General features: G+C 38.7%; 1 protein-coding gene across 1 annotated transcript; it reads right to left on the bottom strand.

The window, feature by feature from the left end:
• Positions 1–10659: 10659 nt before the first annotated feature.
• LOC135707834 (uncharacterized) lies at positions 10660–11352 on the bottom strand. The gene has a single exon (XM_065229747.1). It carries the CDS (start codon positions 11350–11352, stop codon positions 10660–10662), a length of 693 nt encoding a protein of 230 aa, XP_065085819.1.
• Between the last annotated feature and the right edge of the window lie 14449 nt (positions 11353–25801).

The raw sequence follows: 25801 nt of genomic DNA, 5'->3' as shown, positions 1-25801 counted from the left end.
TCCAGTTTCAGGTCAAATGATACCCTGATGCTCCCTCCCAACCCAGTATTTATTTATATATATAGTAAACATATGTAATGGAGAAATGAAATATATCAGAACATTAAAATACGTAATAATGAAAATACATTTATATGGATAAAAAAACTGGTATTCCGCAATGAAAATAATAATTATTTTACATACAATATGATGCAGCTCTATGTCTCCTCCGCTCCCAATAAGGAAGATGTAACCCTGAAATTTCCAGGTTATATTATGCAAATAAATATTTTTAGCTAGAATGATACTTGATATGTTTGTGTTGTGTTATGTTGTGGGAGAGCTTGGGATTAAACCCATGATGTTCTGCTCATTAAGCAAAACCGATCCCTCTAAGGTTATCGAGCATCTCAAAACCAAAACACTAGATGGCAAAACATGATTAAGCCCTCACCTGGTATGTAATGAACAACAGAAATACGCGATAATTCATATATGTTCAGCATATGATGCAATATCAAAACTGTTGATAAAAGGAACGGATCCCATCTTATTTAAGACCTGGATGACCTGAAATGTGTGTAACCGGGTTAATACTTATTTAAATGTAATGTTATATTGAAAATGCGTTATAATGCCATGTAACAAGATACAATAAACACAAGATTTTTACAAAACAGATAATGAACGATTCAGATTTCTTTTCAAGCTGACACTATGCTTCCCTGGAGCCGCTCATAATAGCTAACATTAAGAATTAAGTATAATAAAATGTAATTTACAATAATATTAAATGATGTAAAGTCAATAATGAAAGATATGTAGTACTATAAACACTATACAATTAGGATAACCAATAGCTAGCTTAGCTTAGATTGACTGCGCTCCGTGATTGATCAGAATCAGTGAAATTGTACAATGAATCAACTGAATGGGGCTGGGAGTGACCGTCCATTCTCATTTTACAAGTTTCAGTGACTTTATATGTTGTAGATCAATAACGGCGCCGGCCACGTCCTTGCAATCAGGTGGGAGTAGGGAAGGAATATTAGAGTGACCTTTGTTGTTTGTGGGCCGTGTTTACCTCTGCACCCCAACAAAAGACTCAGAAAAGAAGATTTTGTTAGTAAGTTGGGTTCGTTGGATCAGGATTCACCTTGATAAGTGATGCGACCATGGTTTTAAATGAATCAGTGTTATCATGCATTATACTTGGATTTGCCCGAAGCCAAAACCAAATGGTGTATCATTGGACCTTATTACGGGTGTCACTACACGGTGATAAGAAAGTGATACTCAGAATAAGAGCCGTGATTACCGTACAAATCAAATGGGAATCACTTCACCGTGACGACAAGTGACAACTTTTCACCGTGATGTGACATCCGTAATAAGCCCCATTTGAATATAAATCTGAAGACGTTCCATCATCGAAATGCTGAAAATGAACTTAGAGCATGAGCATGAACAAAATTGATCGCCCGCGACTGCCAACACCAAAGAGCTGAAAACCAATTCAAACAAATCAAATCAACAGACAAAACCAGGGTGAAAGCTGTAAGAGTGAATCATTACAGTATAAATCTAGTGATGTTCCGTCATCAAAAAGCTGGAAGAAAACTCAAATAGTATGTGTATCTTAAACATTCATCTTGAAGGAGGAAGGTATGAAATTACAATTATGTGGAATTATTGAAAAATAACAGTCTGATGCGCGGAGAGATTGACAGGATCGGGTCATAACTGTAATGTGAATATTAGGAAGATTTATCATCATCAAACTATTCTTGAATTGACCTGGAAGAATGCTTGTGAATAATTGTTATACAGATAAATTAAATTGATAAACTAAATGGTTCAAACAACAACTCCAGCCTGTAAAAAAGCTGAAAATAGGGAATCTTTACTATGTGGATCCCCGACGGTCTTCTACTCAGTAAGCAAAAGCGGCAGCCACCAGGCTAGTCGAGCTGCTCAATTTAAATATTGAAACCTTATTTTGTGAAGTTCTTAAGAATACCAATTGAAACACAATGTAAACAAATAAAAGTTAAGAGTCTTATCCGAATCAAATGATTCCAAACGATACGCATTCATAGAAATTAAGTTTAAATAGACAAAAGTAGAAAAATGGAACAATCTCACCAAATCAGTCCAACTGAATCCCTTGCAAGCAGCTATGTCACGCTTGGTGTCGTAGCTCCGATCATAGACCCGCCCTACGGGGATCAATCCTCTGGTCGAATGTAGTCGATTGCTCCATGACGCGAACACGAAGCGACCGCTCACAAAATCATACAACGCGTAAACAAACTGAAATCAAAAACTATCACACGTGACGCCACAAATTTCTGTACCGGGAGCATAAGCGAAGAAAAAAACAAACAACGCAGATAGCGACATTTCTTCTGATGCCTGCAAACATGATGCATCACGTTTTCTTTTTCGATTCCAAAACTTCTCGGAAAGCGAGAAAACCACCAATCACACACGTATAACCGTCCGGGAAGCAGAGTGCCAGCGCTAATCTGGCAAAATCAGCGAACGCACGCACAAAACAGAAATAAACTTATACACAACCGTATCCGAACAGGTTCGAAGCTGAACTGTTCGAAAATGTAGAGCCCTGGTTGCTTCAAAAGATGTTTCACCATTGGCAGCTGTCTAGGAGTGTACTACGCACGGAAAATCGGCTGTCCCCTTGATCGATGCAGCAAGGATTGTGAGTTATGAGGAATTCATATATACATATATATGTATATGTATACAATACATTAAAAAATGCTGTATAGCAGTGTACAGATCAATAGATGCGCCATTACTCCGCTGTTTACTCTGATACGATTAATTTCTTTATTTAAAGCTTTATAGACTTTGACTGCGTTCCTGATTCAGCACCATAATTTGTACCTAATAACAAACTGTATAAGTATAATTTGCACAAACGTTGACATTTTAATTTTATTGATTTCAATTGATTTAATACCATGCTTTTATAGACGGCTTATAAATTTTGACGTAGGATTACGTCTGTGATTTTTATATGGCGGTACAGTTTGTGAAAACCGAAAATGGAACATGAAACAAAATTGTGAAAGATTTTGAACGTTAATAACTCAGCTGCCCCTGGTCCATTTTCATCGATAGCATTGTACCGAGTGTTGATTTTCAACAAGAAACTATTGAAAAAGTGGTAAATATCCAGCATTTTCCAAAAGCGTCGAATTAACTAATAAACCGACCAATTACACTGGAGTCGCTTTTTACGCGGGTGATATGTCCCGCGTAAAAAAAAAACCGCGTAAAAAAAACCACGTAAATTCCAGAATCCGCGTAAAAAAAAAACCACGTAAATTCCGAAATCCACGTTAAAAAAACCGCGTAAAAAAGACCGTGTAAAAAAAACCGCGTAAAAAGCGACTCTAGTGTATAACGATATACCGCGTTAATTCTTAAATCCGCGTAAAAAAACCAAAATCCGCGTAAAAAAAAACCGCGTGAATTCCGAAATCCGCGTAAAAAAAAAACCGTGTAAATTCCGAAATCCGCGTAAAAAAAAACCGTGTAAATTCCAAAATCCGCGTAAAAAAAAACCGCGTAAAAAAAACCGTGTAAAAAAAAACCGCGTAAAAAGCGACTCCAGTGTACGTACATGCTTATGCTGCTTTCCCACCACAGTCATAGGAGAATCATTCCTAGACGAAACATGTTGATGTAGCATTACGACTTACCACATGAATCCTGATTTAAAAATAAACTACCTCACTAACACAACTATCCTTCTCGAGATAGCAATGGAGATGTTGAGGAATTCTTGGTCTCTAGTAACAACCACACTGTGCAAGTTGATTAGTTCTGATCATTCACGGAGGAGCAACTAAGAAGATCGGATAACGTTAACTCGACGGTCAACATTCATTGATACCATTGTTGTTGTGGATGATAGAAGAGAATAGCAGAAATAGTGCGAAATAGGTATTTGAAGCCATGGTGATCACAAAAGAGGAAATCGATAGAGAATTGGCTTTCATCCTTCTGCTTCTTAGCCCCTTACAGTCGTCACAGCAATGAAAACTAGCATCACACCGCTTTTGGTTCTAGGGCACTTGCTGGTTGCAATTTTAATATCAGGATTCACTGTGATGCGATCAGTGAAAGCAGCAGAAATTTCCTTCCCAACTCTCTTGTGGAATCGTTTAATGGCTCTGAAAAGGGCCAGCTTTGTTAGATTTCGACGGAGAAATTAAGAGCGTTGACCACGAATACGACGAGCCAGCTGAATGCCCTTTGGCATAACTGTGACACGCTTGACGTGGATGATGCACAGGTTGGTTTCTTCGAACAGACCGACCAGATGGCCTTGCTGGATTCCTGCAACGGTCGAGCTCTGGAAGCGCAGATCGGTCTTGAAAGTCCTGGGCGATTTCATGAGGAGTCTTTCCTCCGGTGAACTTACGAGTGGTCTGCTTGGTACGAGCCACTGTGCTTAGTTACGGTGCAGATACGATTAATCGAACACGTTGAATAAAAGTTTCAACCACTTTCTCCTCTATTTAATAACATTCTTTTGTTATGTTCAACCAATCATAAACGATGAAAGAACAAAAATCAACCGTACCCGAAGGCAGCTTAAACAGCATAAACATTGCCTGGACGTGGAAAGGGAGGCAAAGGGCTCGGTGAAGGAGGAACCAAGCGTCATCGTAAGGTGTTGCATGATAACTTATAGGGTATTTCCAAGGCTCGTCGTGATAATGCGTATCTCCGATCTAATCTACGAGGAAACCCGAGGTGGGCTGAAGGTGTTGCTGGAAAACGTCATTCGTGACGCTGTTACCTACTCTGAAGACGCCAAGCGTACGCTCTGAAGCGTCAGGGACGCACCCTGTATGATTTCGGAGGTTAAGCATCGTTCATTTTCCCTATCAGAAACGGCCCTTTTCAGGACCAATAACTAATTTCAGAAGGGATGGTTTAGGAGTTCTACTAAACTTGGCATGAATGAGATTCCTGGAATCAGCACCTGCGGGGGATTTCAACGTAGACGTCTCGAAAACTAAGAATATCGGATTCGTCTAATTTATGAAGAATTACTGCAACTCGATATCGTATCAGACCCTAAGCTGCCGACTGCATTGGGTGGCACATGCATCGATTTGGTGTTTGCAAGGAAAATGCCGAAATTGCCAACCAAAAGGTTTATTACGTACTTTTCGTACCATCGCCCCTTGTTTACCTTGTTGCCTGGTGTAAGTTTCTGAATAATTCTTGAATATGGTTGATCATTTGCATTATTGTATAGCCACCGACGACACAGTAGTGGCAGTAGGATGCTTCCCTTTTGAGCTGGGTGCTCACAGTATCCTTTTACAACAACGTCATTTTAAAACCACATCACCAAAATGGTCCTTTTGAGGGCCATGCAAACGGCTCTTTTCAGAGTCACAAACCATCAAAACGGCCTTTTTCAGGGCCACCACAATTTTCAAAGAAAGAGTTAGTTTGGAATATTTTGTAACACATGAACTGAAAAAGAATCTTATTAGTATTAAACGGAAAATGGACACTGACCAATTATTACACTTCGGAAGAAATTCACGGATGTCATAATAATATCGGGAATTTTAAATAACGTTCGTTCAAAAATATCATCATCATCATCATCATCATCATCATCATCATCATCATCATCATCATCATCATCATCATCATCATCATCATCATCATCATCATCATCATCATCATCATTATTATCATCATCATCATCATCATCATCATCATCATCATCATCATCATCATCATCATCATCATCATCATCATCATCATCATCATCATCATCATCATCATCATCATCATCATCATCATATATTAATTGTGCCGAAATGCATCCCGATGTGAAGCAGGGTATAAATTCCACGCATCAATGCAATTGATTATTGACTTTTTTTATTGGTTTTAGTGGTTAGAATTCAATGACTACCTACGAACACCCACAGCCACAGCACTGGGAATGGGGAAAGTTGATCAGTGTTTGACTCTAGATTCAACTGAAATAATTATTCAGTCGTTAATTGATTGGGAAAAAAAAACGTTTAAATTTTGTCCGACATTTCGATGATGCTAATTGGCATCGAAACGTGGAACAAAATTAAACCTTTTGTTCCAATTAATAAAATACTAACACGGTGTTATGATGATATGATGATGATAGTGGTTTACCACCCATTTAAGCACGGAAACTAAGTTCACGAACACCAACTTGATTATCCGCTAGGAAACACCATATAATATATAGATTTAAATCTCAAAAACACAGTTTTAACTGATAGTACTTTACATATAAACCTCCGTGCTCTGCCTTTGTTAACCCAAAACCCTAAAACTGATTCAAAGATTATCATATAGAGAGTATAAAATAAAATTTCCACCTGCACTGTATTGTCGATTCAGAAATCATTAGACCCTTACCCACTTACTTGGCCAGACTTCAGCATCAACCGGTGGGCAGTGCACTTCAAGTTACCTTTGTTTCAAATTCATCTCAAATGTTATACTTTACCTATTGAGTGTTGATTAATCACAATACAAATAGTTATCGAGCGCGGCCTTGAGGCTACTAGACTATTAAATAATCTAGGTCATTTTTAGGATTACATTTATGTAAAAAAAAATCCAATTTTGGGCGAATGTCTACCAAAAATAAATAAAATTACTTTATAACTTAAAGTGCAATGAATGAGCGTTAGTTTCGGGATCATTTTAGTGTTAGAGTTATGTTAGTTTTGATCCGTAATCAGCCCTGCCGGTCCCTCCAACATTAGCTGCAGGCAGTGGTTGTTCGACACTATAATTACTTCTATGTTAGATGTATGATCTATAATCTTGACGTTATACAACTCAATGTTTCAAATGAGGTAAAGTATTAACCTTATAATTACAAAAAAAAAACATAAAAAACATAAACATGCAAATCTATATATATAAAAATGAATTTCTGTCTGTCTGTCTGACCCTTATAGACTCGGAAACTACTGAACCGATTGGTGTGAAAATTTGTATACAGGGGTTTTTGGGGCCGTGGAAGGTTTTTATGATGGTTCGAGACCCCTCCCCTTTCTGTAAGGGGGGCTCCCATACAAATGAAACAGAAATTTCTGCATAACTCGAGAACTAATCAAGCAAATGGAACCAAATTATTCATGTGGGGGCGAGTGTGGGGGTATAAGGAGATAATCATAGGGGGTAGCCCCTTAGATAATAGGGGGGGGGGGGGCTACGTACAATATAGCATGCTATTTTTTAAATCGGCGCATAAACTCAAGCTAATATTGAATCCCGAGCAAGACCGAGCACACTCAGCTAGTGTTAAATAAAACTTGAAAAATCATCGGGATTAACGGTATTCTTGAGCAGGGCATAACATAACATAGGTTACGCTCCCCCTAAGCGGACCCTCCGCATCCTATCTCTGTCTTATTTCAAATACTAAATGCCAATGGTTTGAATGTATAAATATATAAATTGGAAATGACGTTCAATCAAATAAACCCATACCCCACTCACTTTGCCAGGCTTCAGAATCGTCCAGTGGGCAGTACGCTCTGCACTCCAAGTTCCCTTTCTTTTAAAGTCACCCCAAAATTTCATATTTTACCCCTTTGAGTGTTGATTAATCACAATGAAACATTGTGACAGAGCACAGACTTGAGGTTACTAGAGTATTGAATAATCTAGGTCCTATTTAAGATTATATCTGAAAATCCAAATCTGGCCAACGCCCACCTTAAATACTAACACGGTGTTATGTGTGTGTGTCATCCTCTATCCCTCACCCAGCCGGGGGCGTTGGACTAGTAGAACTGTGAATAATTTGATTCAATCTCATGCTCCGTTATGATGCCCTTTATGTTGTGAAGACTATTACTTCAAAAAGGGTAACTTTTGAGGCAAGACAGAGTGTCCTCAACAATTTAAGGGAACAGGATGCACTAGATATCCACAACAGGTACAGCAAAACATCACAAAGACGCCCTTATTCACACTAACTACTCAGGGGGTAGAAGGGCAAGAAGAGCCACAGCCACCAACTAAAGCTTGAACAGGGTACCTGGGACTCCCACGATATACCCGCGGCAATAGTCAGCAGACGATATGCGTATTTAGTAAGTAATATGTTTTATTTTGATATACACAAAATTTTTGAAGCCATGTTGCTTTTAATTTAATTCTATCGCTAATTCATCATACTAATTTTATATTTTTTTTAATAACCAAGTCCATAGTACCCAATTTAAATACTAACACGGTGTTATATGACAAAAAAAAAACATTTCAAGAGACCTATTGTAGGTTGATCGTCTAGTCGAGTACACCATGAAATCCACATTTTAAATTGTTCTAACACTCCCTAAATTTAAAGTTATTGTTAAAACTCCAATTTTGGGTAAGTGACCGCATACTATCATGAGTAACTCAAACGGATCAAAATTTTAGCCAAATCGGTCAACATTACCCTATTTGAAGCTATTTTTTTCCGAGTTAAAGATTCAAATGAATTAAAAAATTCTATTTTCAAAGTTTTGGTCCTATGGGGGCCCAAGCATCACTAAACAAAATACCTTAATATGAAATTTATTAGCATTTTATTGAAGCGATATCTGGCTGATTTTTTTTTTCAATCTGACATTCATTGCTTCAATAAAATGCTAATAATTTTTCAGGATCAACAACTCCACAACTCAACTGAATTCATCTGCATCTGTTAAGCAATGGCATCAATTATGAGACCTGATTGAGACGATTGATAAATGCGTATTTCAACTGCCCATGCTATTCAACCAAGTCGCCTGGTCACCAGCTTTATTGTTCCCGGTCATACAATTCACCTCAGTGGCCAATTGAATAAAACGAACCTTTTTCTCCGAGTCATAATAATAATTGTCGATAATGCTACATCATCATAAATAAAACCGCCTTTGCCTGCAATTTGTGGGTGGACCGATAAGCGCACAAGATGTCCGATATCGAGAGGAGAACAAGTCGTGCGTGAGACATTTGTCCAAATACCCTTCAATGGCAGCAGCAGCAGCAGCAGCTTGAAGTTACAAACACGACTTCAACCCAACTGGGTTGAAATGTTACGGCCGAGTAGTAGCAGCAACTGGAGGCGGAGTAGACTATGGTGAGGATGGTGCGACTAGCCTTCTAGGATTTCTGCTCCAAGGCAAGGACAACAAGAAGTGTTCCAGAAGGAGCACCAAGATGGTGAGATAAAGACAGTCGACAATGTAAATAAAGATTTTATGATCTCTTCTGGCGCTGGCCATGTGTGTGTGTGTGTATGTGTGTGTGCGCGTTTGCCGCATTGACAAGAACTCTAGTTCGTATACCGTTTCCAACACATTACGATTGCTGATTGCCTCGGGAAAGGGGGAACACCAACCAGGACATTCCCCATGCTTGAGCTTGTATCTTGTGAATTGCATCACTAAACTGGTTTGGGGCGGGGCGGAGACCATGATCGTTTTATGTTCTGTGTCTAACATGTGCTAATTTAGTCGATTGTCGTTATCGAGAGCCAAAGTGTGGAGAAGATGAAATGCCTATCAATTGAATATGCATGCATGCACATAGAGGACCGTTAGGTATGTGGCATTTTTATTGGAACCCGTCGCCAGCTGTCGTCGCTGCATGGAGGGCGAAGGTTTGGGGACGGAGAAGCCTAGGGCGGACCAAAGAAAGGCACACGTGGAATATCGACATAATAGTTTTATGATTCACTCAGTGCAATCAGCATGTATGGTTGTTAAGTAGACTACGTGATCGGGCGAAGCAATTGATTTTGAACAATAGCAGACATGCTGAATATGAGTGTGTAATTTCGTTGCGTAATGAGCTTTCGAGAGTGTTGCCTTGGTTATGACGAGTGATTTTTTTTCGCATCAAAATGTACATTTTTACTGAGAACATTGTCACCACTAAATTGTATGGGAAACTTATATTACGACAAATTCATGACATTTACCACCTCTGGTTGGGAAGAATTAATGATTTATTGAACAGCTGCGACATGCAGAGGCGATTACAGTAATGGTGTCCTCATTTTGCCGCACATTCAAAAGGGGAGTTTGTTTTTCTAGTACTCAACCCATATGGACGGGGTGAGTCGATGTCAGATGAACTATTTTAGAGATATTTTTTTCTCGCTGGTGGATCTAATGTCGGCCTAAACGTCCCTAATTTGAGCCCATACATAAATTCAAGAAATAACTAATTTCACACGTGACGGAATCCGCCTTTGACATAAAATATGAGACGTAAACAAACATGTTATGTAATATTACGTGCTGCGATACTGAAATTTTGCGTCTATTATGACTCAACTTTATGTCAAAATTGACGCTCCTAGGATTACAGGATTTTTTTTCTAAGTGTGTATGGTCTGTTCCAATACCAAAAAAAATATTGCTTTTTGAATGAATTTGCATGAAATCTAACTGATTGTCAAGTATGCAGAATTATCTCTTGGAGATTAAAGAGAAGTACAACCTGCTTGGTTGGTGGTCTAACAGTAACTAACATTTATTTTCTGAGAGAATACAAATTAATAATAGCATGGCTTGCTTTAATGTCGTTCTTGTTTCTACTTCAACACTCCTTCTCAAGGACGATGTTCTGCTAGCCAATCTCCTCCCGTATCTTCTGCAGCTTAATTCGGCCTGGTGGTTTTGTCAGCGCATCCGCTAACATCTCCTCTGATGGACAATACACGATGTTGAGGACTCCTGATCCGTAAAAATCCCGGACAAAGTTATACCTGGTATCGATGTGCTTTGTTCGTCTCGTCACTCCTTCGGCACTCAGCATACTGATACAGCTTTGATTGTCTTCGTAGACGGTCACGGGTTGCTGAATATCCTCGCCTAGTCCTCGCATTAACTTGAGCAGCCAGAGAAGCTCTTTGGTGGCCTCCGCAAGTGCGACATATTCCGCTTCGGTTGAAGACAAGGTCACGCACTGCTGCTTGCGAGCTGTCCAGCTAATTACTCCTTCGCCAAGCTTGAACAGAAAACCAGAATTGGACTTTCTATCCGTACGGTCGCACGCCCAGTCAGCGTCAGCGTATCCTTCAAGATTGCCTCTTCCTCCCAGTCGCAGCTTTAGTCCAGCAATACCCTTCAAATACCGCAGGGCTCGTTTCGCTTCCATCCAGTCACGTGCCGTTGGTTTGCTGACTTTCCGCCCATGGATCACTAAATCGGGTCGTGTGCAAACAGCAACGTAGAGCAAAGCTCCCACAAGGCTCTGGTATTTGTCGATGGTCAAAATTTCCTCCTCCTTTTGCTCTATGGTGATGAACCCGGGGTCCATCGGAATCGGTGACGATTTTGCTTGGTAGTTGAATCCCAAGGTAGTTGCTTACATCACCCAGACACGGAATCTTGAATTTATGCTCCAGGTGCTTCCGTACTCATTCGTACTCCTTGACGCCGTCGGTGACGATCTACATATCATCCACATACAGTAGGATGAAGGACAACTCACGACCGGTCTTTACGAATAGACAGCTATCGGCTTCCGTTGCTTCGTACCCCAGCTTCTTGAACTCACCACCATTGTCGGAACGCACAATCTTCGACGGTCGGCCAAACGTCGTCTTCACTTCCATCACAAAATCTCTCAGCTTCTGCTCAGCATCCGATTTCTCCCGCAGGAAAAACACATATGTGTAGCGAGAATAATCGTCAGTGACGGTGAAATAGTACCGACATCCTCCTGATGTGACATTCTTCATCGGACCACACACGTCCACGTGGACGAGGTCCAAAGGCTCTTTCGATCGTTTCTTAGACTCCTTCGGAAACGGAAGTCTCGCCAATTTTCCTTTTTGGCAGCACTCGCAAACAGACCGTATACCACAGTCTTCGATTTTCATTCCGGTTACTAGCTCCTTTTTCACCAGCTCCTGGACAGCATCGTTATCTCGGTGACCCATCTTCCTGTGCCACACGTGTTGGCAGTTTTGCGTGTGCGATTTCACCCCGGTCTTCGAAGCGTTGTGGGCGTTTTTTATGATGTACAAACCACTGGACACTGCAGTTTTCGGTGTCGAAAATCACCTTTCCGCCTTTCGCTACCAGCTTGCGCACCGAGATCAGATTCATCTCTAGATTCGGTTTAAACAGGGTATCTGAAAGCGTAATTGTTCGTTTGTTATCTTCCAAATCGCAGCAGTCCACTTCACACGTTCCTTTGCCCTTTGCAGCTGTCATCGTCCCTTCGGCTAACGTGACGTTTTGCCCCGTAGAATGGGTAGATCACTTTTTCGTGGTACGTTACGGGATGTTAGATCTACCACCGATTCCTAGTCCTGACTACTTCAAACTAGGGGAACAGGATTTTTCAGTAATCCAAGGAACACATCTTAGTCCTTGTTACTTTTTATGCCTTGTTGACAGTGACAAGACTCAGCTTTGTCTACCGAGGATGATCTTGAAACAAGGAAAAAATGAGTTAGTTGTCTTCATCTATGTGATTCCTAATCTTCTATTCGTTGTTCCCTAGTTTGAAGTGGTTAAGACTAGGGTTCTGATGCATGGTCATTATCGGTGTCATACCTTAATTTTGTTGCTAACAGTTCCAATTTTGACTGACAAAGGGGCGCGCCTTTGGAGGGTGTTTCAACACTCCGAAGGGTATAAATAGCGGGACCTTTCAATTAGAGTCGGATCCTTGCGATAAATGCAAGAGTGGCAACTGTAAAAAAATCGAATACTTCATCATTTCTCAATAGTGATGGAGTAATACGACATGCATTAAACTAAGGACACGGGATATACTACAATAGATCAATTTACTGGTCGCAGTAGTGTTAGGTCCCGAACAGAGGAAAAATAACGTGACGTTTTCCTTTACTGCTTCGTCCAGCTCAATGAAGGATTTCCTCTCGGCGCACATGTGCGATGTCGGCCCAGAGTCAACGATCCAGTTTCCTGTTTCACCAGTCCCTTTCGCCGTGAAAGCACAGTTGTCATTTTTCGCTTCTCGAACCGCCTTCGCTTTGGATGGATTCTTCCGGTGCTTCTGGTCGCTTCTGCTTTGTCCTTCTAGATTGCTTGCTAGCTTCCGACAGTCCCGCTGCTTATGACCCGGCTTCTGGCAATAATGACAGACGATTACCTTCTTACCAGATCCAGCCTTCAGAATGGTCTCCGCGTTGTAGCTACCATGTTTCGTCACTTCGTCTACCACCTTGGTTTTCACGAGCTCCAGCGTCAATTCATCGTCCGCCCGACTCTCTAACGCGGTCGTCAGCGTGTTGAACGATTTTGGTAGACTACTGAGCACCAACGCAACCTGCAGCTTTTCGTCCAGCTTCAATCCTGACACGGAAAGACGTTCGAAAACTTCCTCCATTTCGTTCACGTTCTTCTCCATGTCCTCGCCTTCACAGTACCGTTTGGAAATCAAGTTTCGCAGATACGATACCGTTTTCGTCTGCTTGATGAGACCATGCTGGTTTGTCTTCATCAAAAGACCGATTGTCGCTCGTGCACGCTGGTCCCCAGAGTTCCAGTCTTCAATAGCGGCAGCATTTCCCGGGTCACGTTTCGTCGCAGCTCGTGCATCTGGTCTTGCCCCGGTGACGTATTTCCATAGATCTTCACGAATCAGCAGCAGTTCGGTGCTGAACTTTTAGCTGCTGTAATTCGTTCCGTCCGACTTCGGGACTTGAATTTTCTCCTTTTTACCTGGCTTCAATGAAAATTTTCTTCCGTTGTTGATCCGTTTCTTCGCAATCCAAGCGCTGGCCCCATAACCTCTTGGAGATTAAAGAGAAATACAACCTGCTTGGTTGGTGGTCTAACAGTAACTAACATTTATTTTCTGAGAGAATACGAATTAATAATAGCATGGCTTCCTTCAATGTCGTTCTTGTTTCTACTTCAACATTATGACCCACGCGAAATAACCCGCCTTCACGGTACGGTACATACCCTATACGCTTCCACGACGGCATCAAAACTACACACCTACAAATACTTAATTTTACACGTGACGGAATCCATTTTTGACATAAAGGATGAGACGTAAACAAACATGTCATGTAAAATTAAGGGCTCCGAGACTGAAAAGTTCGAAAGTACGTTTGATTGAGCGGAATTTTACGTCTATTATGATTCAAATTTATGCCAAAATTGACGCTTGAATATGTCAGTCTCAGAGCACCTAAATTTACATCAATTTTTCTCGGTGTGTAGGAAAACAATAAAAATTGATCTAGACCCACCTGTTCCGGGAACTTACTGCGGTCGTATTCCTTAGTGGCAGACAGACGAATGGTGTTGTCCTTTGTTGGTGAATCCGGATAAAAACGATGATATTAAAAGCACTATAACACCTTTTATCTCCACTTTCGTTTGGTGTTAGTGAACAAGAGTCTCCTCGAGTGTACGTGTGGCTACAATACTGGGATTTATTAGACTGATACTGACATCAAGCTACAGACGATCTTCTACCGTATAATCGTTATCATTCGGCTGAGTGACACACATTTTATACCTACGATCGATATCGGTCAATACCGGCAGAGTAAAGAGAATGAGTACCTACTAGTCTAATTTTGTAAACTACATTTCGCCTGCAGTGGCTAATTATTAATTCTGCAAAAATTCAAATCTATTAATAGGGATTTCACAATAATTCACAATAATTCAATTCTTAGTTTATTAATAAACTGCCACAACAACACCGATAGAACATATGATTGGTCGATGTTTCAGCGATTCTGATTGTTTTTAATAAGGGGTTCATTCAGAGACACTGTAAACTCTACAACACATAGGTTCTTTTGAGGGATTTCGAGGTATCTGAAATAAATATCTTAATATTAATATCTATGTCAACATCTCTTAAGACCCATAAGCAAAGCTCGTCTGTAGACTTTGTAAATTACGACTCTGACGTTGTAGGAAAGGATGTACAGAGTTAACGGAAACTATTTGCTGGTCTCTGAAGTTGACCAAAAAGATCTTTTAACTAAACTTTTAGGACTTCTACACTTAAACCTACAATTTTATGGCATTTGATTCGAACAATTTTTATTGCAGACATTAAACATAGTTATTTTTAGTGAAAAACGTGAAAAGCTTTTGTATAATATAAAAAAGTTTTTTTTTTTGTCATTGGTCGAAAGGTTGAGTAGCAGCACCTACTCCACCCGTGTCTCCTCGAGATCGACAAGTCGACGATGATAGGAGCACATACCGTGGTAGGGGTAAACAAAAGCAGCAATTCCCAAACCTACGACTGGATGCCTTCCTTCAAATAACAACTGAAGTGCGGTAAAAATCGGTAGAACTGTTTCAAACACATCTCTCTACTTGAGCGGTCGGCGTTCATCTCTTTTTGCCAGTGGTGGCAGGGGGGGACACCCCTCACCATCCCTCTCCAAAGGGGGAGTTTGGTAAAGAGAGATGAAAGAACCGATTTGTACCTTCCTTAAAAAGTTGTCCTAGCTCGCTATCTACTATCTATACGCAATTTTCACACTGCCGTACTCTAACGGAACTATCAACTCTATGCTTTCATCTCCTCCATCTTCGTATAAAAATTACCACTTTAGTCTGTTATATGAAATTAGCATCTTCAACTATATAAAAAAGTTTCTTGGTGGAACTTTGATTACTTGATGATATTCTTCGACAAATCGATTGCCAATCGGTTGAATACCAAAGCAATACTTATTGATTCGTGGTTTTCTATGAAAATAGAAAAAAATAATTGGACATAACTAAACGATAATCATCAAATTGAAGCGCAAGATCAAAAAAAAATATATTATAATTTGGTCGGACCTGTCTTTTGACATTTTTATTGTTGACATGCGTACACGAAGAAACTTCCAGAAAATGGAAGGAAACAAAGTAAATAAAGCCATCGACGTCAACAATCTGATTCAATCAGCTAATTTTTAACGAAAACAATAAAATATTTAATGAACACGCCCGTCCCTTCGTCCTACCGACGGTGACGATGCAAGCTTTTCCGCACTACCCACTCATGGCTCCCGCCGAACCGTTTAGAGGACGGAGTTGGGCAGGAGCAGCACAAACCTGTGTTTTCCTGGTATTCACCACAACAACACCGTCCAGAGGGACTTAGCATCTCCTAGAATGCTTGCTGGACAAGGGCACCGAGCACCGAGCACCGCCACGTTTCCCCTCCGGGATAAAAATATGAAAATGAAAATCCTCCAAATTACACGAGTGAGCCAACTCGCCAACTCGCCAACGGCCAACACCACCACCACCAACCCCGTCCCGTCGTCTTCCGTTTTCTGTTCCAGGAGGCAAATCATCAGAGCATAACCAAAACATTTCCAGCTCCTGCCCGTGAACCACTTTCTTCAATATTTTTTACACGCTCCCTCCACCCACCTCTATCCAGGAATCAAGTGGATCCACTACCGATCTCACCAAGGGAGCGAAAAGGACAGCGAAATTAATTTGCATGTTTTGACTCGCGCACTGTTTATGTTCGTTTTCATTACCATTTTTTTGTTGAATGTACCTACCTACCAAGTTGTTGTTGCTGGAGCGTGCCTATTTGCTACCGTGGTGGTGGTAGTGCTGCTACTGTCTGAGGTTGACCTTTTTCCTGCCACCATTCGGTTGGGTGGTGTCGTGAATCATGTTTTCCCTTCTGTTCTGTTGAATGGCATCCGAGAGCTGGAGTGCGAAATTGCCGTTGACACGCATGTGAAGATCGATTTACTGGTCGAAGCAGAATGTCGGTTAGCGTGCAAGGGTGATTTTCAAGGGAAGGGTACCTGGATGTGGCCTTTTGAGAAAATGTGACCTAATTTGAAGCAATCAAAATTGATGGAATAATGCTGTTAGATTTTTTTTTTTTTTTTTTTTTCTTCGATTTGTTTTCCGTCGATCTTGTTTTCCGTGCTGAGCACCAATGCTACCGACGCCAGGGAGGCAGCTCCCACACCTGGACCCTACCTATCGACCCATCAACTCATGAACCGGGGACCAACGGCTTTACTTCCCTTCCGAAGGAAGGCGTGATCAGAGATGTTATGCCTCAGAACATCTCGGCGGCGCCGACTGAGATTGAACCCAGGCCTGCTGGGGTGAGAAGTAATCACGCTTACCACTACACCACCGGCACCGCTAATGCTGTTAGATGTCTTGCCAAAATATTCGGAATTTATTGATTTTTTTTACATTCGTTCTTTGGAGTACAAAACATACTTACAAGGCAAGGTCAAGATAGGGACCCCCGAGTTTTCAAACGGGACTATTACGGCAAAATATGAGGAAGTTCATCATTTTAGTGGTGATGGAGCCCGCTGCCCTTTGGTTCAGTGAGGGTTAGGGCGCGTTAGGTAGATTTTATTTTTGAGTAAGTAATGACACTGGACATTGTTATGTGCATTTCTCTTTAAAAGTGTAACGCCCCTTTTAAAGGGAATTGCACATAACAATGTCCACAGGTACATAGTTCCAAAGAGCCAGAATGAAATGTGGCGCTTGCGAAGATTACTTTAAGTACGATATGACGGATCATTAATACTAATTGTATAAAATACAAGTAAATGCTTCCAGAAATTAATTAAGATAACATATTGAAAAATGTGTAAGACAACCAATTCAAAGTTGCATTGAAATACTTTAAATCGTGTAAAATTTAAATGTTCTCTCATTTCACATCCGTTGAACCCTGAACGGCCATACCGTTGTGGTTATATCACAGCTTTCCTAATAATGTAAATATCTATATATTTTCGTTAACATGGAGTCAACAAATTAAAGTGAAAGAAGAGCTGCGAAATGGAGCACATTCGATACGACAATTGAGTGATGCTGGTTAAGAAAACACCCGGAGACACTGTCAATTTTCCACACTGGTGTTACGATTTTATAAGACGCAACTATAAACTCAAATCATCATTTAAAGATAATGTACGTCAAAATGTCGTAGAACACATCATAAATAACATGAGAGACTTTCGCGAGACCAGTAGCGACTAGCATTGATACAGAAAAGAACAACGAGTTCACAAATAGGCACAAAAATTGGACAGTAGGGTGAAAAAACAGCAAAAGTTGGTGAGATTTTTATTTTTCATCATTTATGAGCATGTATACAAAACAATGCTGGGATTGCACAGTGGGAAAAAATCGACATAAAAGGTACAAAATTCACTATCTCTAATCAGCGCTGATTTAACCTTTGCAAATATAATCATTCTTATGGGAAAAAAATTCTCTTCCAGTGGAAATAGTTTCGTCCTGTGCAGAATAGGGATGGATGGGGTTTTTGGAGCATTTTACAATGACTTAAAAAAATTCTCATGGTGGTTAGAATACTTTCTGAAATGTTGTCATTCTTTTAGAAAACATCTGGAGAATCCATTTAAAATGTTTTCATACATCACCACTCAAGTAACCACCAAGCCCGCTAACTACCCGATAATCGCCATTTTTTCGATATAAAGTAAATATAGGGCTTCTGAACTTTATATCAGTCGTATCAGTCGTAGCAAATAGGGTGATTAACGGGCTTGCTGGTTACTTGGGCAGTCTGTGCAGACTATGTATTTTAGTCAATTTTATCCCTATTACCTTATTTTCGATATTTTTAAAAGACAGTAGTCAGTGATAAGAAAACCTCTCCAATGACAGTCCTTCTTGAAGGAAAACACCTTAGGGATTCAAAAAATTACGTTTAAGATTACAGCGGAAGGTAAGCTGATGTATGGAGCCATTTTTTCTTCTTATTCTCCCATATTTATGAATTTGCTAGTGTTACACTTGTTATCTTTACAAATTTTCAGTAAATTACACATTTTGCCCAATTTACCCCTCATCAGATTACGATTTTCCATTGATTAAACACATCTCCCGATTAGCCCGGGAGACATTTACTCTCCAAGTTAGCGGTGTTCACCAGTCGCAAGGACCTGGAATCGCTTTTGGATCAGGGGACTTTCTTCAGTGCGCGGTGTCCTCGAATGAGGATCGCTTTGAGAAGCTTCTGATTGTTCAGTCGTAAAAAGACTGCCGTTTATTTCGAAATCCTTGGGTTTTTATAGCATGATGTTACATTGGTTTACATTTGGGTTTTGATATTAACTAATGTGTAGGAAAGAGAATGAAACAGACGTCTGGGACAGAAGTGTTGACAAATATTGTAGTTTGGTGTTTTATCCTTGCGCGCCCATCGATGCAGTTGTTTGCTGCTTTGTTTCTACTGTTTGGCCCTGTAGCGCAAGGCCACCCGGTTAGTAATTTGAGTCAGCAAAAACATGTGCACATCGTACATGTTTTACTGTCCGTTGAAAATGTGTGTCAATAGGGTATGATAATGGATTGCATTGATGGTTGCGTATGCTATCTTGAAATGGAAATGCTCTTCCTAGCTTATGATTTATTGCGTGGGAAGATGCCTAGCACACCTGCCCCCTTTTTTTTGAATGATGTAATGAATTTTAAGTGAAATGAAATCATTCATTCTAATTTTGTACTATCCCAGAGGTCTTTACATGAATTTATATTAACTGTATATGTGTTACAATTGTTTGAATATATGTGATTTTCTTAATCCTAGCCGAGTTTATTGCACTTCATCGAGCAGAGCTCGGGAAAATTTTACCTACTTGCTTTTTCACTGTTTTTTGATTTTTATTATTTTTTTGCAAGTTAGGCTCGGTGGGTCTCTTACCTATCTTTTTGTGTTTTTGTTTTATTTAAATTTTTATTACTCTATTTGTATGCACTGTTGTAACTTTTCGAGAACTTACTTCTTCTAATTTGCAGTTTTGATCTTGTACTTCCTTTACTTTAAATGGTCCTATATAGTGAGGATCTAGTTTTTTCCTATTCTCATTTGTAATATATACTAAATCTCCTACGGATAGTTTTATCGGGTTTGTGTATTTGTTTAAATTTTGCAATCTATTTTGTATTTCTTTAATTAGCTTTGATTTTTGAAGTTTGAATTTCAGTTCATTATAGTATTGTTCTATGTCATATACTGGTTCTATTTTTGTTTTGAAAATATCTTGCGGTAGATTAACTTTTCTTCCAAATATAAGCTCATATGGTGTATATTCTGTGTCTGTTTGTGTTGTGGTATTGTAAACAAAACTATAAAATTTAATCCAATCATCCCAATCACCATGGTGTTCGTTTGTAAAAGATCGTAGATACTCATTTCTTTCTAACGCACCTATTGTCTGTGGATGATATGCTGTAGCGAAGTTCTGTTTAAAGTTTAATATTTTTCCTATCTTATTCAGTATTTCATTATTATATTCTGTTCCTTGGTCCGATTTAAGCTCCAGAAAGATTCCGTAAGTTAATATGAGGTTTTCAACTAAGGCTCTTGCTATGCTTGAAGCTTCTTTATTTCGTACAGGTATTATAACCACGTATTTTGTCAAATCGCATTGTATCGTTATACAATATCGATTATCGTTATTTGTTTTGGGTAATGGTCCAACGGTATCAATTGATATAACATCAAATGGTTTTGTTGGTGTGGTGGTTACTATACAAGGTTCTTTAGTATGTTTACATACTTTATTTGTTTTGCAGGATTTGCAATTTCTTACAAATCGAGCTATTGTCTTCTTCATATTTTTCCAACTATACCTGTCCAATAATTTTTTGTATAGCCTGTTTTGACCTATGTGACCTCCCAAAGGCGTCACATGATAGTCGTGTAATATTTTTGTTATCTCGTCTTGGTTTTCAATTTTTCATCGTGGTATGTATAATAGTATTTCAATACTTTTAAATGTTTTGATCGCGATCTTTTTGAACGATTCTACTGGTAAAATCGTAAATATATCATTCTGTGTCGACATAGCTATTTTATTTATTTTCATTCTTCCTAGCAATTCATTCAACCTTAGACAAGCTGACTCTAATGTCTGAAGTCCATTGGCTGTGACTGCACATATTTCTTTATTATTCTTTGGATCCGTTATTAGAATCTTTATTTCGTCTGATGAGCTCATTATAGTATGTAGTTTTGGTAATTTGTATGTTTTAGATGGATAATCCGTTACGTAGATTGACGGTTGCGCACCCGTCTGATCTGAAGTAGTCGGCATCCTTGTTATCACATTATCTCTTGTCATGGATCCAAGGTTGCAAATACTCATTTCAGCTAAAATAATGTTTTTCGGAATAATAAAACCAAAAGATGGTATGATGGCATGTTTTACTTGTAACTTACAAGAAGAGGTTACAAAGTATGCGTTTGAAACATAAAACCTGTAAATTTTACTTTCTATGAGTCACAATCAGCGATTTGCTGATCGCTGAGTGAGTGAGTGAGTGAGTTAGTGAGTGTGTGAAAAATCGCTGATTGTGACTCTCATGAAGTGAAATAAACAGATTTAATATGTCAAACGCATTCTTTGAAACCTCTTCTTGTATCCTACCAATTCAAAATATGATCATGGCATCTAATTACTTCATAATTAAAAAAAAACATTGTTTTAGCTGAAATGAGATTTTGCAACCTTGCATGGATCTATTGTTAACCTTTAAAATCGTCATCTGTTTTAATTCGTCCGATGTAATTGCTACTCTTGAGAGAGCATCTGCACCGACGTTGTTTTTTTCCTTTGATGTGCTCGATTTCAAAATTGTAATCTTCTAAATCCAGACGCATTTGCGTAAGCTTTTTGGTAGGTTCTTTCATACCAAAGAGATACACTAGGGGTCTATGATCAGTTCTGACTTTAAATTTTCTTCCGTATACGTAAGGTTTAAATAAGTTGATTGCCCAATGAATGGCGATCATTTCTTGAAAAATTGTTTTTTGGCTTCTGCCTTATTAAATTTCTTACTAGCGTAGGCAATAGGTAGCTCATTACCATCAAAGTTTTGCGATAATACCGCACCACATGCTACGTTAGAAGCATCTGTTGTAATAGTGAATTCTTTTGTAAAATCCGGATATTTTAGAATTTGAGGTGATAGTAAATAATATTTTAATTTTTCGAACGCTTCTTATCAGTCCATTCAAATTTAATATTCTTTTTTAGTAAGTCATTTAATGGTTTGGCTATTCCTGCGAAATTTGGAACAAATTTTCTGTAATAATTGCAAAATGCGACAAATCTTCGTATGTCATCAGAATTTGTCGGAACGGGGAAGTTCTTAACTGCTGAAAATTTTGACTCGTCCGGGTAGATTCCTTTGTCAGTAATTTTATGCCCCAGATAAGTTACTTCGGATTGAAAAAATTTGCATTTAGTTGGGTTTAATTTAAGGTTATAATGCCTAAGTCGGTCAAAAACTTTGATCAAGTTTGATAAATGGTGGTTAATGGAACATCCTATGACAATAATGTCATCTATGTATATAAAAGCATGTTCAGGGGTTAATCCTGCCATGGCTATTGTCATCATGCGTTGAAAGCTATTAGGGCTGATATTCAGTCCAAAAGGCATTCTTGTATATTGATAATGGCCTGACGGAGTTAAAAAAGCTGTATATTTTCTTGAGTTATGTGTAAGAGGAATTTGGTGAAATGCTGACATAAGGTCAAGGGTACTAAAATATTTCGCCCTACCAAGCTGATCCAATATGGTATCAATTCTTGGTAAAGGAAACTTGTCGGCTACAACTTTTTTGTTTAATTGCCGATAATCAACTACTAATCTCCATTTCTTATTACTGTCATTTGATTTCTTTGGGACTAATAAAAAAGGTGAATTATATGATGATGTGGAATGTTCCACTATGTTTTCCTGAAGCATTTTGTCTACTTGAGCTTGAATTTCGTCTGTTTGGGAATGGATATGTTTATAGTTGGGAATATATGTTGGAACACTATCGTTTAGTTGTATGTCTTGGGTGTAAAAATTGTTTGTTGATAGGACATCGTCTTTTAAGCAGAAAATGTCTGAATAGTCTGTAATTAATTTCTTGAACTCGTTTTGTGCATAAGTAGGTACATCTGTTAAGTTAATTTCATTCCAAATATTTTCTCGTCGTTTTTCTTTTGGGTTTTCTGTTTGAGTCCTTGCAGTCTTAAGGACATGATAATTGTCAAGTGGCTCTATTGTGAGATTAATTTGAGCATAGCTTATGTATACGGGTTCATTTGTGGTATTGATGAACTTTGCGAATGGTTCATTTTTGGAAATGATTGTATTGCCTATAAAAATTCCTGACTGAATTTCTTGTGCATGTACAAACTTTTCTCTTGAAAAGGTATTGTTAGTAAATCTGCGAATGGTTTCCACAGACGGAAGAATAAATCCATTCTTAAAATTGTCCTCAATAGGTATGGATACTTTTTCGTTCCCGGCTTCAAAATGTAACAGCCAAGACTGAAAACCAGTCATGATATACGCTATTTCAAAACTACCCAAACTTGGGTAGAATCCACCCAGATCGGTCAAAACTGAACGTACCCAAAAATGGGTAAATTGTGCTGGGAGTTACGAGTTGACAAATGCACAACATCGACATGAATCCGGTCGATGTACACTTTCCCTCTGTAAAAATGTGTAAGGAATTTAATGGTGATCGTCTCATTTTGTGCTGAAATCAGCTTATTACCCATTTTTCCCGATTATCCCCTTTAATTTAATAAAACAAGTAGTATTCGAATTCACGCATGTAATATTGAATACTCATTTATTATATCATTGTAAATATGTTTTAAACATAAAAAATGCTTGTCTAATCTTGCGCAGACTTTAGATAACTAAACATTTTGCCCGATTCTCCCCTTTTATAGAAGAAAAAAATGTAAAATCATACGATTATACGACATTTCCATATTAAACCCTCAGGCACTGTGCTACTGAAAACATCTAATGGTGATAATCCCATCTTAAGTTTACCTCACATATCGTAGAAATATCATTCAATAACTTTATGTATCACATAAAATTAATTATTTCATAAGTTGCACAATCCGTGTTTCGTGTGTAAGGAAACAAACAACAATCAATCAACTTTCTAAATATCAGCTTCTTTCCAATTTGGTTCCGTTTCAACTGATCCTAGTTGGTAATTCCTTACAGAGTATTTTCTTTACCGCTTATCTTTTTATCTATATCCCTCCAAACGATCATTTATGTGAACCAGTAAGTAGAAAATACAAAGATATTGGTTTGATGAAAAATAATAAAAATATTAACCCTGCTGATCAAATCGATTCTGCTTACGATGCGTGTAACGTGAAATCATATATTCATGGCTTACTCAAAGTTAAGCCATGACAGTTTATCTTTTTTACAGTGGCATGGTTAGTATGCAGGAAGTTGATTTAAAACTCGATTTCTTTCTACACACCTAGAAATACCTAATTTTACACATGACGGAATACATTTTTGACTTAAAGGATGAGACGTAAGCAAACATGTCATGTAAAATTAAGGGCTCCGTGACTGAAAAGTTCGAAAGTACGTTTGAAATAGCGGAATTTCACGTCTATTATGATTCAAGTTTATGTCAAAATTGATTTTTGAATATGTCAGTCTCAAAGCACCTAAATTTACATCAATTTTTCTAAGTGTGTATCTAAATTTTAAATCATAAGCTCAAAGTACTTGCTAAGGGCTTTCTACACCAAACTTTTAATTAGCAACATCTCTAATACTTATTATTCATCACGACTGTCACTATAGTTATAATATTCATCAGAATCGTCATCATTGTTACAAAGTTCGCATTGAGGATTCATGTAATATTCTCTCATTTTTTGACTGAATGTTTCATCAGAAGATCTTCTTCGCTTAGAACTGTGTGCCATAACAAATGTTCCGATCTTGGAGTCTGAACGAGCCAATGCAGACTTCATCAAATCTGACAAATTGGCCACTGGCGAAGTTTTACGCATATATTTATAATTTTTGTGGCAAGATAAGATGTTGTACAACTCTGCTAACTTGTTCTTGTTCAAAAGTTGGTTTGACAAGGCCAAACAGCTTATCAAACGCAGGTTTCTCACCATATCAGCATCCACATTAAGAACTTCTGCAAACTTGTATGGCTCAAAGAGTAGCCTTCTGGCCATTTTTGAGTAAAATGCTCCAAAAAGCCAACTTGCCCTATTCTTCACAAGATGAAACTATTTCCACTGGATTCCTGATACTTTTTCCCATAAGAATGATTATATTTGCAAAGGTTAAATCAGCGCTGATCAGAGATAATGAATATTGCTCCTTTTGTGTCGATTTTTTTCCACTGTGGATTGGGAGGGACCGTCCGGGCACCTGATTGAACCGATTTGAACGGGGATAGTAGGAATCAGTGCTGATAAAAATCATTTCAGTGCCAACATTTCAAAGGGGCGTAATTGCATTTGTAAACAATGGCTTTAGCCGTCGATTTCTCGCGAATAAAAGCTCACTCATGAAAAATAATGACACCAGCAGGTAGATGAATGTTTCCTCTACCAGCTAGCATTATTTTGGAGAGGTAAGATTTCATTCGCGAGAAGCTGACGGCTAATGTCATTGTTTACAAAAGCAATTACGCCCCTTTGAAATGTTGGCACTGATTTATTTTCTTCATTAGTGGTTGTATGTTCATTATCGCCTCTGTTGTTGTCAATATTAATATTCGTCTTGCATGGTGGGGATAATTTTGAGGATCAAATGCAAAATGATTTTTTTCATTTTACATAACTTTTGCGCTGAAGAACGTGTCGTGTTGGTTTTATTTCATTTCTATTTTATTTCATTTCGTCAAGCCAGTGTAGACTACATACAATGATTATTACAATGTTTACTTACATACTATGCATTAATTCTATTCTGTTTTAGCTT

Source organism: Ochlerotatus camptorhynchus, unplaced genomic scaffold (genome assembly GCF_037179485.1).
Source record: "Ochlerotatus camptorhynchus isolate MF236.1 unplaced genomic scaffold, CSIRO-AGI_Acam_v1.1 ptg000320l, whole genome shotgun sequence".
NCBI lineage: Eukaryota > Metazoa > Arthropoda > Insecta > Diptera > Culicidae > Ochlerotatus > Ochlerotatus camptorhynchus.
The sequence above is the reverse complement of the archived record's forward strand: the minus strand, read 5'-3'. Positions and strand labels throughout refer to the sequence as shown.